The 14,947-nt window shown below is 39.4% G+C and overlaps 1 protein-coding gene across 2 annotated transcripts in view; it reads right to left on the reverse strand.

Annotated features, from left to right (window-relative positions):
- Positions 1–4,398: 4,398 nt before the first annotated feature.
- Positions 4,399–14,947, reverse strand: part of LOC135707022 (calcineurin-binding protein cabin-1-like) — a 340,814-nt gene continuing 330,265 nt past the window's right edge. The window contains exons 19-20 of one of the 2 annotated variants that reach the window (XM_065228739.1): positions 6,182–6,345; positions 4,399–6,127 (exon numbers count right to left, since the gene is read on the reverse strand). In XM_065228739.1, coding sequence (XP_065084811.1) covers positions 5,692–6,127; positions 6,182–6,345 — 600 coding nt within the window. In that variant the 3' untranslated portion in view covers positions 4,399–5,691. Of the gene's footprint in view, positions 6,128–6,177; positions 6,346–14,947 lie in introns of those variants that run through there. The other variant, XM_065228740.1, reaches the window with a different exon arrangement.

A 14,947-nucleotide genomic window follows, 5' to 3' on the forward strand; every position in this document is an offset into this window, starting at 1 on the left:
CGAACCAGACACTTACGATCCATTACACATGTACCACTACCACAACAGAGCAGATAAAAGAAGAACCGATACCCAGTACATCTGGTTTCTCACTTCCATCAAATCCCGAGCATGAAGAAAACGACACTGATGAATTAAATTTTCATCTTGTCGAGGAAGCAGTGATGAACAGTTAAACAATTTTTTACCGTACATAAATTTTTTTACTGACAAAGGACCCCTAAAATTTCTCATCGACACAGGGGCCAACAAAAATTATATAGGTTCAAAGCACGTAAACGTGAACAATTGTCGTCATACACAGGCGATGAAAATTCGAAACGTAAACGGTGTTCACACTGTTGGAAAATTCGTGGAGTTCAATCCATTCTCTAAAATTCCTTGTTCAAACAAACTAAAATTTTACGTTTTCGACTTTCATGAGTATTTTGATGGTCTCATCGGCTACGAGACCTTACGTTCATTGAAAGCTGATATCCTTACGTCCCAGAACATACTTAAATTCCCTTCTGGCATGGTAAGCATGTTTCGAAAATACCCCACCACAGCAGTTGTACAACTAAACTCCAATGAAACCAAAAGCGTGAGTCTGCCAACAAATGCGAGTGATGGAGATTTCTACATGGAAAATGACCTTTCGTTGTCACCACAAATAATAATACATTCTGGAATTTACAGTTGCTCGAGCAACCGCGTTTTTGTCACTGTATCGAATACATCAAATGAACCAACTAAAATAATAATTAATTACCCGCTTGAAGTGGAAATCAACTATTTTACTCTAGACGAACCACATAAGAAGCACAGCCAGTTCCAAAGAAACGTATCTTCGATCAGATAAGACTCGATCATTTAAACTACAAGGAAAAAAATAAATTTGTTGAAAGTGATTGCGGATTATGAAAATATGTTCTATGTGGAAGGTCAACAGCTGACTTTTACCAACGCAATCAAGCATAAAATAACAACGAAGGATGACGTACTCATCCATACGAAATCTTATCGCTATCCATTCTGCCATAGAACGGAGGTTCAGCGTCAGATTTCAAAAATGCTTGACCAAGGCATAATAAGGCCGTCATGCAGCGCATGGACTTCACCTGTCTGGATAGTCTCAAAAAAGTTGGACGCCTCCGGTCAGAAAAAGTGGAGACTTGTTATAGACTATCGGAAGTTGAATGAGAAAACGATCGATGATCGTTACCCCATTCCGAATATCACCGATATTCTTGACAAATTGGGTCGGTGTATGTATTTTACCACCCTTGATCTTGCTTCTGGCTTCCACCAAGTAGAAGTAGATAAAAGAGACATAGAAAAAACTGCTTTTAGTGTGGAAAACGGACACTATGAGTTTTTGAGAATGCCTTTTGGCCTCAAAAACGCACCATCGACGTTTCAACGCGTCATGGACAATGTACTGAGAGAACACATTGGCGTCAGATGTCTCGTATACATGGATGACATCATCGTGTTCTCCACAAGTTTGAAAGAACACCTTGACAATCTTAGGAAAAATTTTAACACCCTGAGGAAGTTCAACATGAAGATCCAGTTAGATAAAAGCGAATTCCTTCATAAGGAAGTAGCTTTTCTAGGACACATTGTAACTTGTGACGGAGTAAAACCGAATCAAGATAAAATTGAAATCATCAGAAAATGGCCAATACCAAAAATATTGGAATATTGGGCTATTATCGCAAGTTCATTCGGGACTTCGCGCAAATAACAAAACCATTAACTCAGGCGTTACAAAAAGGAGAAAAAATCACTCACACTAAGGATTTTGTAGACACGTTCGAGCGATGCAGAAACATCCTTACGTCTAGTGATATCCTTCAATACCCTGATTTCGAGCGACCTTTCATATTGACAACTGTTCTATCCCAAGGCCTAATTGGTAGCGATAAACCAATTGCCTTTGCCTCGAGAACACTCAATAAGTCGGAAGAAAAATATTCCGCTACCGAGAAAGAATTGCTGGCCATTGTGTGGGCTTGTAGATACTTCAGACCCTATCTCTATGGGCGAAAATTTACGCTCTACATGGATCATAAGCCTTTATCTTATGGACTTAATCTCAAAGACACAAATAGTAGGCTTACCCATTGGCGCCTCTATTTAGAAGAATTTGACTTCGATATAAAATACAGACCCGGAAAGCAGAATGTTGTGGCCGACAGCCTTTCCAGGTTACGAGAGGAAATAAACGTTAATGACGTAGAAGAAAACTCCTCTTCCATGTCTGAGACCGAATCTTCTTCAGACGGAGCTTCAGCTCATTCTGCAGATACTGACGATTCTGTCTTTATTCCCTGCACAGAATCGCCATTGAATGTCTTTAGTAACCAGATTATTTTAAAAATCGGACCAAACGAGGAAGAAACTTATGAAGAAGTATTCCCTCGTATTTTTAGGCGTACAATCACCAAGATGGTTTTTGGTGTCCCTTACATTATAAGAATATTTAAACAATTCATGGACCCAAAGAGGACAAACTGCGTTTTGTGCCCCGAATCATTGATCCCTACTATGCAAATTGTTTACTATTTTAGTAGAGGAAAACCATTCAAAATATAATATATTACACAAAAATTGCTGACTGACTTGAAAACGCTCGAAGACCAAAATTTGGTGATGGAACAGACACATTCCAATGGTCATCGAGGCATATGGGAAAATAATCGACAAATCTCAAATCGATATTTTTTCCCAGCAATGAAATACGGCAGTTAGTAAGGCTCTGTCGAATCTGCAACAAAAACAAGTATGAACGACACCCATACAAAATAAAATTTGGGCACACTCCTGACCCTAAAAAGCCTTTAGAAATAGTACATTTAGATATTTTTATCAAAAAACCTAATATATTTCTCTCTTTCCTAGATAAATTTTCGAAATTCGCTACAATAATCCCTATCAAATCTAGGAATATCAACGATGTAAGGAAGGGCTTGACGAAATACTTTTCTATATATGGTACCCCAAATTTAATAGTATCAGATAATGAGCCTTCAATAAAATCAATAGAAATCAGATCGCTTTTAGAGAATCTGAATATCCAGATCCATTTCACCTAACCACAGCTCAAGTAATGGTACAGTCGAAAGATTTCACTCAACTCTAGGTGAAATTTTTCGTTGCACTAAGCCTGACTATCCCGATTTAAACGACAAGGAGATTTTTAGAATCGCATGCACTCTGTACAACAATACAGTGCATTCCGCTACTAAAGTCAAACCGAGGGAAATTTTTTACGGGCTACGCGATGGAGATGAAAGGCCTCTAGATATGAATAAGATCATAGAAAATAGAAATAAATTCTATGATGAAATTATAACACAATCAAACAAAACAAAAACCAAAAATTTGGGATACCATAACAAAAAGAGAGAGGACCAACCGTTAATAGAAGTAGATGGCACCGTGTACAATAAAGTTCAAGGTGTCAGGAACAAAGGAAAAGAAAAATATCAGCCCGTCACAGTAGTCCAGGATATGGGAAGAACATTCCTAGACCACACTGGCCGGGAGATCCAGAAGGAAAATATTAGAAGAAAATGAATCCATACAAAAATTTTCTCTCAAATTTACAGAATGTGGATTCAACTTTGGACATTGACAACACTCATTTTGGTGATGACCGCATCACAAACTATTCAAATTCATGACCTGACGAGAAACCCTGGACTGTTGACAATACAAACTGGAAACACGTTAATCAAGACAGGACGACATCGGATTTACCACTCTATAGACCTCGACAAATACGAACCGTTATTAGATAATATCGAAATTGCTCTAACGGGCTCAACATTTTCAAGGACCTCACTGACCTCACATCTATGTTACGAACAAAACTTGAAAACGTAAAAAATTCTCACCGAAAACTATTACCTATTGAAAAGATTAGACAAAAAAGAGGAGCATTCAACTTGCTAGGATCTGCTATCAAAGTAATAACAGGAAATCTAGATGAGAACGATCTAAACCGAATCAACAATGACATAAACAGTTTAAGATCAGGCAATCAAGAACTTGTAAAACAAAATAATATCCAAGTTACTATCAATAAACATCTAGAAAAACGTATCAACAATATTATAGACTCAGTAAACAATCAGCAAAAAATAATCAAACAACAAATTATAGTAGCAAGACAATCTTCAATCATAAATAAGTACGTAAACCAAAATTTTACAACCATTCGACAAATATTCAAAATTTCATATCACATCGATCTCATAGAAGATCATCTTAATTCAATTTTCGAAGTAATTCAACTTGCTAAAATTAACGTTATATCGAAGAACTTTTTAGAGTCAGAAGAATTAAAATTTATAATAGAAAGATTAGAAGAGGAAAATATCGAAATTCTCAACCCAGACCAGGCCAACGATTATTTGGACATCCGAGCTTTCTTCAAGGGACGCACACTCTACTTCATCATAGGTGTTCCACAGATTTCACCTCATTCATTTAACAGTTTACTCCTGGAACCGCTTCCAGTTGATGGTAAAATCATCAGGCTACCATGGCACCAAGCAGCGATTAACGAGAACTTCACATACTTTCTCAAAGACAGCTGCCAGTACATCGGAGGAAACACCCTTTGCGATGAAAACAAACTACAAGATGCTTCAGAAGACCAATGTTTCTCAAGAATTTTAAGAGGAATCCCTGGAAAATGCATCTTCACTAATTACCTCAACATAACCAACATAAATCGACTGACAGACAACCACGTCGTCGTAAAGAACGCATCAGTCACACTAACAGCTGACTGCTTGCACAGCAGTAGAAATCTTTCGGGAACATTCGTAATTTTCTTCTCGAACTGCACAATTTCGCTGGATGGTAAAAGCTTCAACATCATCACATTTCCACGAAAACTCTACAAACCATTATACCTTTGGATGGCGTAAAAATTGATCAAAATGGCTTCGAGTCAACTATAAGCCTACACGAAATTAGAGAAATGCATATCCAGAACCGGGAACAACTACAGATCGACCGGAATAGAAACTATATCCAAACATCAACAAGTTTGGGGCTATCATCTTCTTGTATCATTATAGGTTTTTGCATTGCAGTCTACACCTGGTGCAAGAAGAAAGCATTACCCAACGAAACCAACTCAAGTATCAACACACAGAGACCGACCATCGTCAACTCAGAAACTACAGGTCTTAACGAAATTGTATCGGGACGATCCAATCTTGAGGGGGAAGCAGTTAACAGCGGTAGCCTACATTTTCCAACAACACAAACATCAGCATCATAAACAAATTGCCGGCTTAAGCATATTCAACATCGGCACCATCGAACCATCGTGGACACCTGACAACAACAGCAACTAGCCTCGAGTGAACCTCGGACTTGCAGACGCAGCACTTGACAACGACAACCACCAGCCTCGAGCGAACCTCGGACTTGCAGACGCAGCACTTGGCAACAACAACGACATAGGACAACGACACGGACTATGACCCTCGCTACCTGGGTAGAGAAATGCAACGTTAGGACTTTTAGGGCCACTTGGTAGGTTTCAATTAATTTGGATCGATTAATAAAGCTCAGTCTCAATTGTACCTTCTTTTTAAAAACATCGTTTGAAGAATCCGTTTATTAATTACTATGTACCAATGAAATGCGTGTGAACGTGGGATTTTGGCAAAGCTCGCCGAGAATTTAGTATTCACTTACCGCGGAGATTGGCTGCATCGGAGTTATCATTGTTGATGGCATATCCGTACTCGTGTTTATAATTTTGCTTGTCTTGTCTGTTTGTTTTCCTGACATTTTTTCAATAGATTTACGGTAATTAATCTCGTACGTACATAATTTTATAGCTAGGTCAATAATATTTGCAGATTCTGGAAGCTTGGCTTTGTGTTGTATGTATATCTTATACGCCTGTTTCATAACCTCGGTGAAAAGCAATTCCTTGTGCAGCATGTTTTTGACACATTTCCTATGTGCTTTGAAAATATCTACAAGAAGAGCCAAGATTTCTGCATCTTTCTTGTCTTCTTCCAACTGCTTTAGGATGGTTTGATAAACATGAATGCAAGTTAATACCGCTTGTTGCGATAATTCGTTTCGATCGCAGTCATTTAAGTATTCTCTGAAAATATAACGAATGTATCGAGGTATAAAAGCCAAAAAATCATAAGCTTACTTGTCGGTATCTGGTCTCCGATAGAGTTGAATCGCTAGTTCAAGGAGCGTTTCGTGGTCCATTTTTTGTTTTAATGTCTCTATGAGAATTGTGACGCATTTGGATAAATGCGACGAAAAACTACCAGGCCTATCAATATCCGAAGAAGGAATTCTCCATATGCCCTAAAATGGATAGATTTGTGAATTAAAGGATTAGGATACGATATGAATAACATGAGATTATATTTATGTTCGGATTAGAAAAAATTCTTGCGAAGTTTGGATCCAGATATTCTAATTTTAATTTTATAACATTATATTATCTGCCTAGAAGTTATTCGTTTTCGTTGTCAAGTACAGAAGAGGGTCCAGGTCCCCAGTGAAAAATACCTGCACCACTACACAAAATAATAACCACATATGTTAAATGAATACTGCTTTGGAATGCCGGATAGTGAGGAAAGATATTGAATATAGGGGATAGCCAAAGTAACAGTAATAATAGTTAAAAAGTGGGAAAATAAAGATGGAGAGATGGGTGATTTGCTGTACCTATCGACTCTGTTCCACGACCTACAGAATTTATATTTAGATACTAAGTTTCTTTTATTACTGAACCTTATTATTCTCCGTCTCCGTGTGTTGAAGAGAATAAAATTGATTCTTGATTTTATTGAAGGAAATTACTTTTGACGTAGAACTACTTCTTTGTCGACTATACTGGGGTGCCATCAAAAAATATGTGTGGTGAAATAGTGTTAGGTTTTGAATGCTTGGAATTTGGTCATTTATAGATGAAATTTAAATCCAAGTACTCCAATCAATAGGATATTACATTGGAAATCTGCTAAAATATTTTTTTTTTGCAATTTTTCATAAATTTGTTTTTTGAAAAATGTACAAATGATAATTTTATTACTGTTTTCATGAAATTAACGTTTTTTTCCAAACCCAGTCGTCATAATCGAGTATCACTTGGTTGCACATCATTCTGCTTGAACCTGAGAAGATATACAACAGCGTTGCTGGTGTGCCTTTGCTCATTGTCGCTTCGGACGGCGTGGCACTGGGTCCTGCAGTAAGCAGGAGCAAGTCAGCAGTTAAAGGTGGATCACGGCGTGATCATCTTTGTCAACCAGCGATGGGTGGAAGGAGACTTGGGTCTCGTTCGACTACGGGGCTGTTCATTAACTACGTAGAAAGTTTGAAGGGGAGGGGCAATTATTCCCAGCCCATACAAATTAAAAAATGTATGGACAATTGTCTACGCAGGGGGATGGAGAGGGCCAAGAATCCATAAAAACTGTCTATGTAGTTAACAACAATATGGACTTTGACGATTACTTTTTTCTGTGAAATAATTGTTAAGCAAATTAAAATTAAGTTAAAAAAGAAACTTTAATTCCGTTAGTTTTTTACCCGCTTACTATAGTATACTATGGTATACCACTGCCCAGAAAGCTTCAATTTTGAGAAAAAAATCGCTCACGATATGTTGATGTTATTCTGTTGGTGTAAAACAAATCTGGTACCTCTAATTGCAATTAGATTAACATCCGAAGTCCATCCTTTTTTACATATTCTACACAAAAGATACTTTCTGCTCCGCCCTATTCATAAAACAAAACGGCGGGAAAATCTGTCAGGGGCGAGGCGTAGAAAGTATTTTTTGTGCAGTACATGTAAAGAAGGAGGGACGTCGGATGTTAACCTAGCGTCTTAGAGAAAGAAGCGCGTGTTGTTGAACCGGTAGATGTATTTTTTACCGGAAGTGAATAATCACTGCGATTATTTCTAATATAGTAGTTTTCGGTTGTACACAATGCCATTCAAAAATAATTACAGTCAATATTCACTTCTGCTAAGAGATACACGTACCGTTTCAACTTGCCCTGGTGTGCCTTAACTATTATGCTTACTATCAAAACATTGAACAGGCGGAGAACCTGTATACGAGCTTTCGTTCTGACTTTGAAATTCAATAACTGAGTCCCCCTAATTTTCAATTAATGTTGTTCTAGTTAAGCACCTACTTATTGGAAACCAAACGTTTTATTTGAATTTTCACAGTAGAGGGATTCCATCCAGTATGAGCTGAAAAAACCTGAAATCGTGCTCGACCATCTTCGATTTGGATGATACTTTGCCCATATTTTCAGTATGATAGACCAAGTATTTTCAGCAGGAGAGGAGATCCTTTTGACTCAAGGGTAATTTTTGAAAAGGGCCTATGTGTTTTTGCACACATACTTTAAAAAAATGTAGTTCGAAAACAGTTGGTTGTAGAAAAAAAAAATACTAAGAAGGAGTTGTAGGATACAATTAAAAACTAATAAGGCTTTATAAAAAATATACACGGAATTTTTTATTCGTTTTTTTACAAAAAAAAATAACAATAAACCTCAAAATTCAAATAACAAAAAAAAAAACGTATTTTTGATTTTTTTATATATTTTTTATAAAAACAGAAGTTTTGAAAATAACTCTAGGATGGACAAACTTTCAATAAAAACAGTTTTTCTAAGAGCAACTTTTGAGGTATTTTTGAAAATTTCATTATTTACGGCAAAATGTTCAGTTTGATGTTAGTAGGGGAAAAGTTGGCTTCGGCAATACCTTTACCTATCATCGTCAGGGGGTAAACAACGTCCTTGGGAGCTCAATTTTGGCATGTGGATACATTGTGTTTCAGAGCAACTATTGGCCAAATTTGAGTGCTCTAGGACTTTGTTTACCCCCCTGACGATAATAGGTTAAGGTATTGCCGAAGAAAACTTTTCCCCTATATGATTATAAAAATCATTTCAAACGATAGTGCTCATATCGATAAACTTCCTAAATATAACCGTTTTCGAGATATTTCAAATTTACTTTCATCAAAATCAATTTTTTTGTAGAAAATAAGCCATTTTCATAAGTTAATCGTACACCACTGCGTCCTAGCAAGAAGTACGGTCGGCTTGTTTCGCGCTCCGTTAATTTGGAAGTTTTCTCGCTATTATCTGACGTAAATAATCAGTTTTTCTCGCTTAGTGATTCCTGGCATAATTCACGATAAATTTATCAAAAAGTGAGTTTTTTTCTGAGAAGAAAGTGTGTTTTCGGCATCATCGAAAATTGGTTTTGCGATTGGCAATTCGCCAATCATTTTGCGCACCATCGGTGCGTGGTCACGCATACCTGTGCACACGGATCATCGTCATCGAGTGTCAGCATCTGCCTCCACATTCAAGCCGCTCATCCATCATCGTGTGTTCAGCTGAGTGCCGAGCTTCATACAAGCACACACCAACGAAGACCGCCCGCACACGCGGATCGAAGATCATCCAAGCTGCGCATCGCTCCGCTGCTGCTGTGTAAACGCTCGGTGATAGTAGTATAAGATTATCAGATAAGTTTTTGTTTCTTGTTTCTTTCTTTCTCCCATCTGTTAAATTTTAAGTTTGTGTTTCTGTGTTAGTATTTTTTTTCTTCGTGTATTGGGTCCGAGTAATTTTGATTATCGTTGCAGTGGTAGAGCGTTTTTCGCTCCCACTAGTACGGCAAAATGGACATTTTGTCGGAAGACGAAATGGACGTTTTGTCGGAAGATGACACCACTTTGCCACGCGATAGCAAGAAGGGTCGAAAACGTCTGTCATCCCAGAAATCAGATGATGCCATCCCTGCTTCGTCATCTCAGTCTGGTAATGGACAGGGACAGATAAGCCCCCGATCGCGAGCCTACCCAGAAGACTCGACTGGCCCATGGGTTGTTTACTTTCAGCCCAAAAAGAAACCTTTGAATGTAATGCAAATTACTAATGATCTGACGAAGCGGTTCTCGGCCGTGACCGAAATCTCGAAGGTGAGGTACAATAAACTTCGCGTTGTCGTCTCTAACCTGAAACAAGCTAACGAGATTGCTGCCTCCCAGCTCTTTACACTCGAGTATAGAGTGTACATCCCAGCTCGTAATGTGGAGATCGAAGGTGTGGTCACCGAAGCGAGTCTGACCCCCGAGATCTTGGCGAAGCAAGCGGTTGGCCGTTTCAAGAACCCCTTGCTTCCCACGGTTGAGATACTGGAAGTCCAGAAGCTGAACTCAGTATCTTTCAGCGAGGGTAAAAAGAGCTTTACCCCCACAGACTCGTTTCAGCCCTTCCTCACTACATCGAGTTGGGAAAACTTCGGCTACCTGTGCGTTTGTTTGTTCCTCGGGTCATGAACTGCCAAAACTGCAAACAGTTGGGACATACGGCCTCTCACTGTGGCAGCAAGGCACGCTGTTCCAAATGCGGGGAGAAGCACGAGGATGGCGCCTGCACAGTCACAGATTTGATCACTATTCTACATTGGAATTGGCGAAGTCTTATTCCTAAATTAGACTCTTTTAAGTTTTTAGTTCACAATAATGATTGTGATGCATTTGCTCTTTGTGAAACTTGGCTCTCTTCAGATATAGATCTTCCTTTTTATGATTTTAACATTATTCGACTGGATCGTGAGGATTCGCGTGGAGGAGGGGTACTTTTGGGGATCAAAAAGTGCCATTCTTTCTATAGAGTGAATCTTCCACAATTTACAGGTATTGAAGTTGTCGCATGTCAGGCTATTATTAAAGGTAAGAGCCTTTGTATTGCTTCTGTTTATATTCCTCCTAGAGCCGTTGTTAATCGAAAACAACTTTCAGATATCTGTTCGGTACTTCCTGCTCCACGGTTGATTATGGGAGATTTTAATTCCCACGGTACAGGCTGGGGGGAACTGTATGATGACAACCGTTCTACTTTGATAAATGACCTCTGTGACAGCTTTAATATGACAATTCTTAACAATGGAGAAGTAACACGTTTGGCTGGCCCATCCTCGAATGGAAGCAGATTAGACCTCACACTTTGCTCTAACTCATTATCGTTGGATTGCACGTGGAATGTGATCCAAGATCCCCACGGTAGTGATCACTTGCCGATCAAAGTTTCAGTTGCCAGTGGGTTCAATCCGTCGGAACCCGTTAACGTCGCGTACGATCTTACCCGTAATATCGATTGGACAAAGTTCAAGAATGTGATAGAAGATGCCCTAACGTCGGTAGAAGGGCTTCCACCGTTGGAGGAATATAACTTCCTCTCCAATCTGATCTTGGACAGCGCGCTTCAAGCTCAAACTCGGCCGGTTCCAGGAACGTCTTTCCGTAGGAAACCTCCTTCCCCTTGGTGGGACCAGCAATGCACTGAGGTTTATCGTAAAAAGTCCGACGCATTTAAGCTTTTCCGGAAACGTGGAACACCCGTACATTTCGAAGCGTACTCGGCTCTTGAACGCGAACTCAAGAGCCTCATCAAAGCCAAGAAACGCGGATACTGGCGGCAATTCGTGGACGGTTTATCGCGCGAAACGTCGATGAATACGCTTTGGAACACGGCGCGAAGGATGCGTAACCGGTCTTCAAACAACGAGAGCGAGGAGTACTCGGATAGTTGGATTCTCAAGTTCGCGCGAAAAGTATGTCCTGATTATGTGCCGGCACAGATGATTCCTCGCGAAACGACGAATTCGGTAGACGAGATCAGCCAGCCTTTTTCAATGCTGGAGCTCTCACTCGCGCTCCTTTCGTGTGGCAATTCGGCTCCGGGGGCTGATAGAATCAAGTTCAACTTGTTGAAGAACCTCCCAGACGTCGCTAAGAGGCGCATGTTGAACTTGTTTGGTCAGTTTCTGGAGCTAAATATTGTTCCGGATGATTGGAGGCGGGTGAGAGTTATAGCCATTAAAAAGCCTGGAAAACCCGCGTCAGATCACAACTCGTATCGTCCCATTGCGATGTTATCGTGTATTCGAAAATTGTTGGAGAAAATGATCCTTTTTCGCCTGGACAAATGGGTTGAGTTGAACCACCTACTCTCAGATACTCAATTTGGTTTCGTAGGGGCAAGGGAACGAACGACTGTCTCGCGTTGCTTTCCACTGAAATTCAGTTGGCTTTTGCTAAAAAAGAGCAAATGGCTTCTGTCTTCTTGGATATTAAGGGGACTTTTGATTCAGTATCGGTTGAAGTCCTTTCAGACAAACTCCACGCTTGTGGCCTTTCTCCATTAATTAATAACTTTTTGTACAATTTGCTGTCAGAGAAACATATGAGCTTTTCTCATGGAAACTCTACAGCTTCACGATTTAGCTACATGGGTCTCCCCCAGAGCTCATGTTTAAGCCCCCTTATGTATAATTTCTACGTCAGAGAAATTGACAATTGTCTAAGGGACAACTGCACGTTGAGACAACTTGCAGATGACGGAGTAGTGTCTATGACAGGACCCAGAGAAGCCGACCTGCAAGGACCCTTACAGGATACCTTAGACAATTTGTCTACTTGGGTTATCCAGCTAGGTATCGAATTCTCCACGGAGAAAACTGAGTTGGTCGTTTTTTCTAGGAAGCATGCCCAGCACAACCGAAGCTTCAACTTTTGGGTAAGCCGATCACTCATTCCATGTCTTTCAAATATCTTGGGGTCTGGTTCGATTCAAAATGCACCTGGAGATCCCACATTGAGTATCTGAAGCGGAAATGCCAACAAAGGATCAATTTTCTCCGAACAATTACCGGAACGTGGTGGGGAGCCCATCCGCAAGATCTTCTAACGTTGTACCGGACAACGATTTTATCGGTTTTAGAGTATGGTAGTTTTTGCTTCCAGTCGGCGGCTAAAACGCACATCATCAAACTGGAACGGATCCAGTATCGCTGTCTTCGTATTGCATTAGGATGCATGCACTCGACTCATACGATGAGTCTCGAAGTATTAGCGGGCATGTTGCCACTCTCTGATCGGTTTTCGGAATTATCCCTCAGGCTCCTCACCCGTTGTGAAATTATGAACCCACTGGTGATTGCAAACTTTGAGAAGCTTCTTGAGCTAAACCCTCAAACTCGTTTTATGTCATTGTACTACGTGTACATAACACAGAATGTCAGCCCTTCGCAGCATAATCCCTATCGTGTTTGCTTCTCCGACTTCGACAATTCTGTTCATTTTGATTTATCCATGACGCAAGAGATTCGCGGAATCCCAGAGCATCATCGTTCCATGATTGCTCCGTCAATTTTCGCTGCAAAGTTTGGCCAAGTTGATTCCGCAAGATCGTTCTTCACAGATGGATCACTAATAGAGGCGTCCGCTGGTTTTGGTATTTATAACGAATTTCATAGCGCCTCTCGAATGCTTCATGCTCCTTGTTCCGTATATGTTGCTGAACTGGCGGCAATACATTATACGCTAGAAACGATCGCCTCACTTGCACCAGATCATTATTTTATTTTTACGGATAGTCTCAGTTCTGTCGAGGCTATTCGCTCCATGAGGCCGGTAAAGCACTCCTCGTATTTTCTCATGAAAATACGAGAGCTTCTAAGTGCTTTATCTTTAAGATCTTTTGTCATCACCTTTGCATGGGTCCCATCTCATTGCTCGATTCCGGGCAATGAGAAGGCGGACTCGCTTGCAAAGGTGGGCGCTATGGAAGGCGATATTTACGATCGACAAATCGCCTACGACGAATTTTTCTTCATTTATCGTCAACAGTCACTTGCCAGCTGGCAAAATAAATGGAGTGAAGGGAGTTTGGGACGATGGTTATATTCAATCATCCCTAAGGTGTCGAAGTGTCCTTGGTTCAAGGGGTTGGATGTGGGTCGAGACTTCATTCGTATGATGCCATGCCAGGACTAAACAATTACGTTTCAGTGAAGAAGGAAGGTAAGAAGATTCATATTCAAAAGCGACTTTTAGTTTGTACATTGCGAGAAGCTTTTATTAAATTTCAAGAAGTTAGTAAAAATAGCATTGGATTAAGTTCATTTGCAGCACTAAAACCAAAGCATTGCAAATTACTTGGTAGTTCAGGTTCTCACAATATTTGTGTTTGTATCATCCATGAAAATATTAATTTAATGCTTCAATGTCTTAGAAAATATTCATTCGAAAAAGATTTCAACCATTATTTTGAAGAAATATTATGCACCTCATCATCCAGAATTAAACATTGTTATCTCCGCGAATGCGAACGTTGTCCAGGTCTCTCAGATTTTGAAAGAAGTTTTTCAGAAAAATTCGACGAACAGGGTATGTCTGAAATATGTTTTGAACAATGGGTTTCAACTGATCGATGTAGTTTAGAGAAACTTGTAAAACTAGTAGATGGATTTGTTCCTTATTTTTGCGAAAAGTTGGAAAAACTGGTATCCAATGATTATATTAAAACTCAGCAGTCTAGTTTCTTGAGAAATACAAAAAAATACTCTTAAAAATGGAGAAGTTGTCATAATTTGTGATTTTTCCGAAAATTATTCATTTGTTCTTCAAGATGCTGCCCAAAGTAGTTACTGCAATAGTCAACAAGCTGCTATTCATCCTTTTTGTATTTATTATTCAAAATCAGGTATAATTAAAAATTTAAGTTTGATCGTAATCTCTGAAGTTTTAAAACACGATACAATTAATTATATGATATGAGTAATAGCTATACTGAAGATCCGAGAGATGTCGCCCCTGGTAGGAAAAAACTTTTTGCAGTATGGAGAATATCAGAAAATCCACGATTTGTGTCTAAACATGCTTTCACAGAAGGAAACAAATAAACGAGTGTTTATCTTATCACCATAGTAATGTGCTCGTGCAACTTTTGTGCATCTAAATGAATAAAAACTGAAAATTTTCATGCATTTCCAAATGGTTTCCTACCATTCCCATACATTCGAAAGTGACGGGCCCTCTGGATGTGGATGATGTCAAAAACAACAAAACATG

Source organism: Ochlerotatus camptorhynchus, unplaced genomic scaffold (assembly GCF_037179485.1).
Source record: "Ochlerotatus camptorhynchus isolate MF236.1 unplaced genomic scaffold, CSIRO-AGI_Acam_v1.1 ptg000301l, whole genome shotgun sequence".
Taxonomy (NCBI): domain Eukaryota; kingdom Metazoa; phylum Arthropoda; class Insecta; order Diptera; family Culicidae; genus Ochlerotatus; species Ochlerotatus camptorhynchus.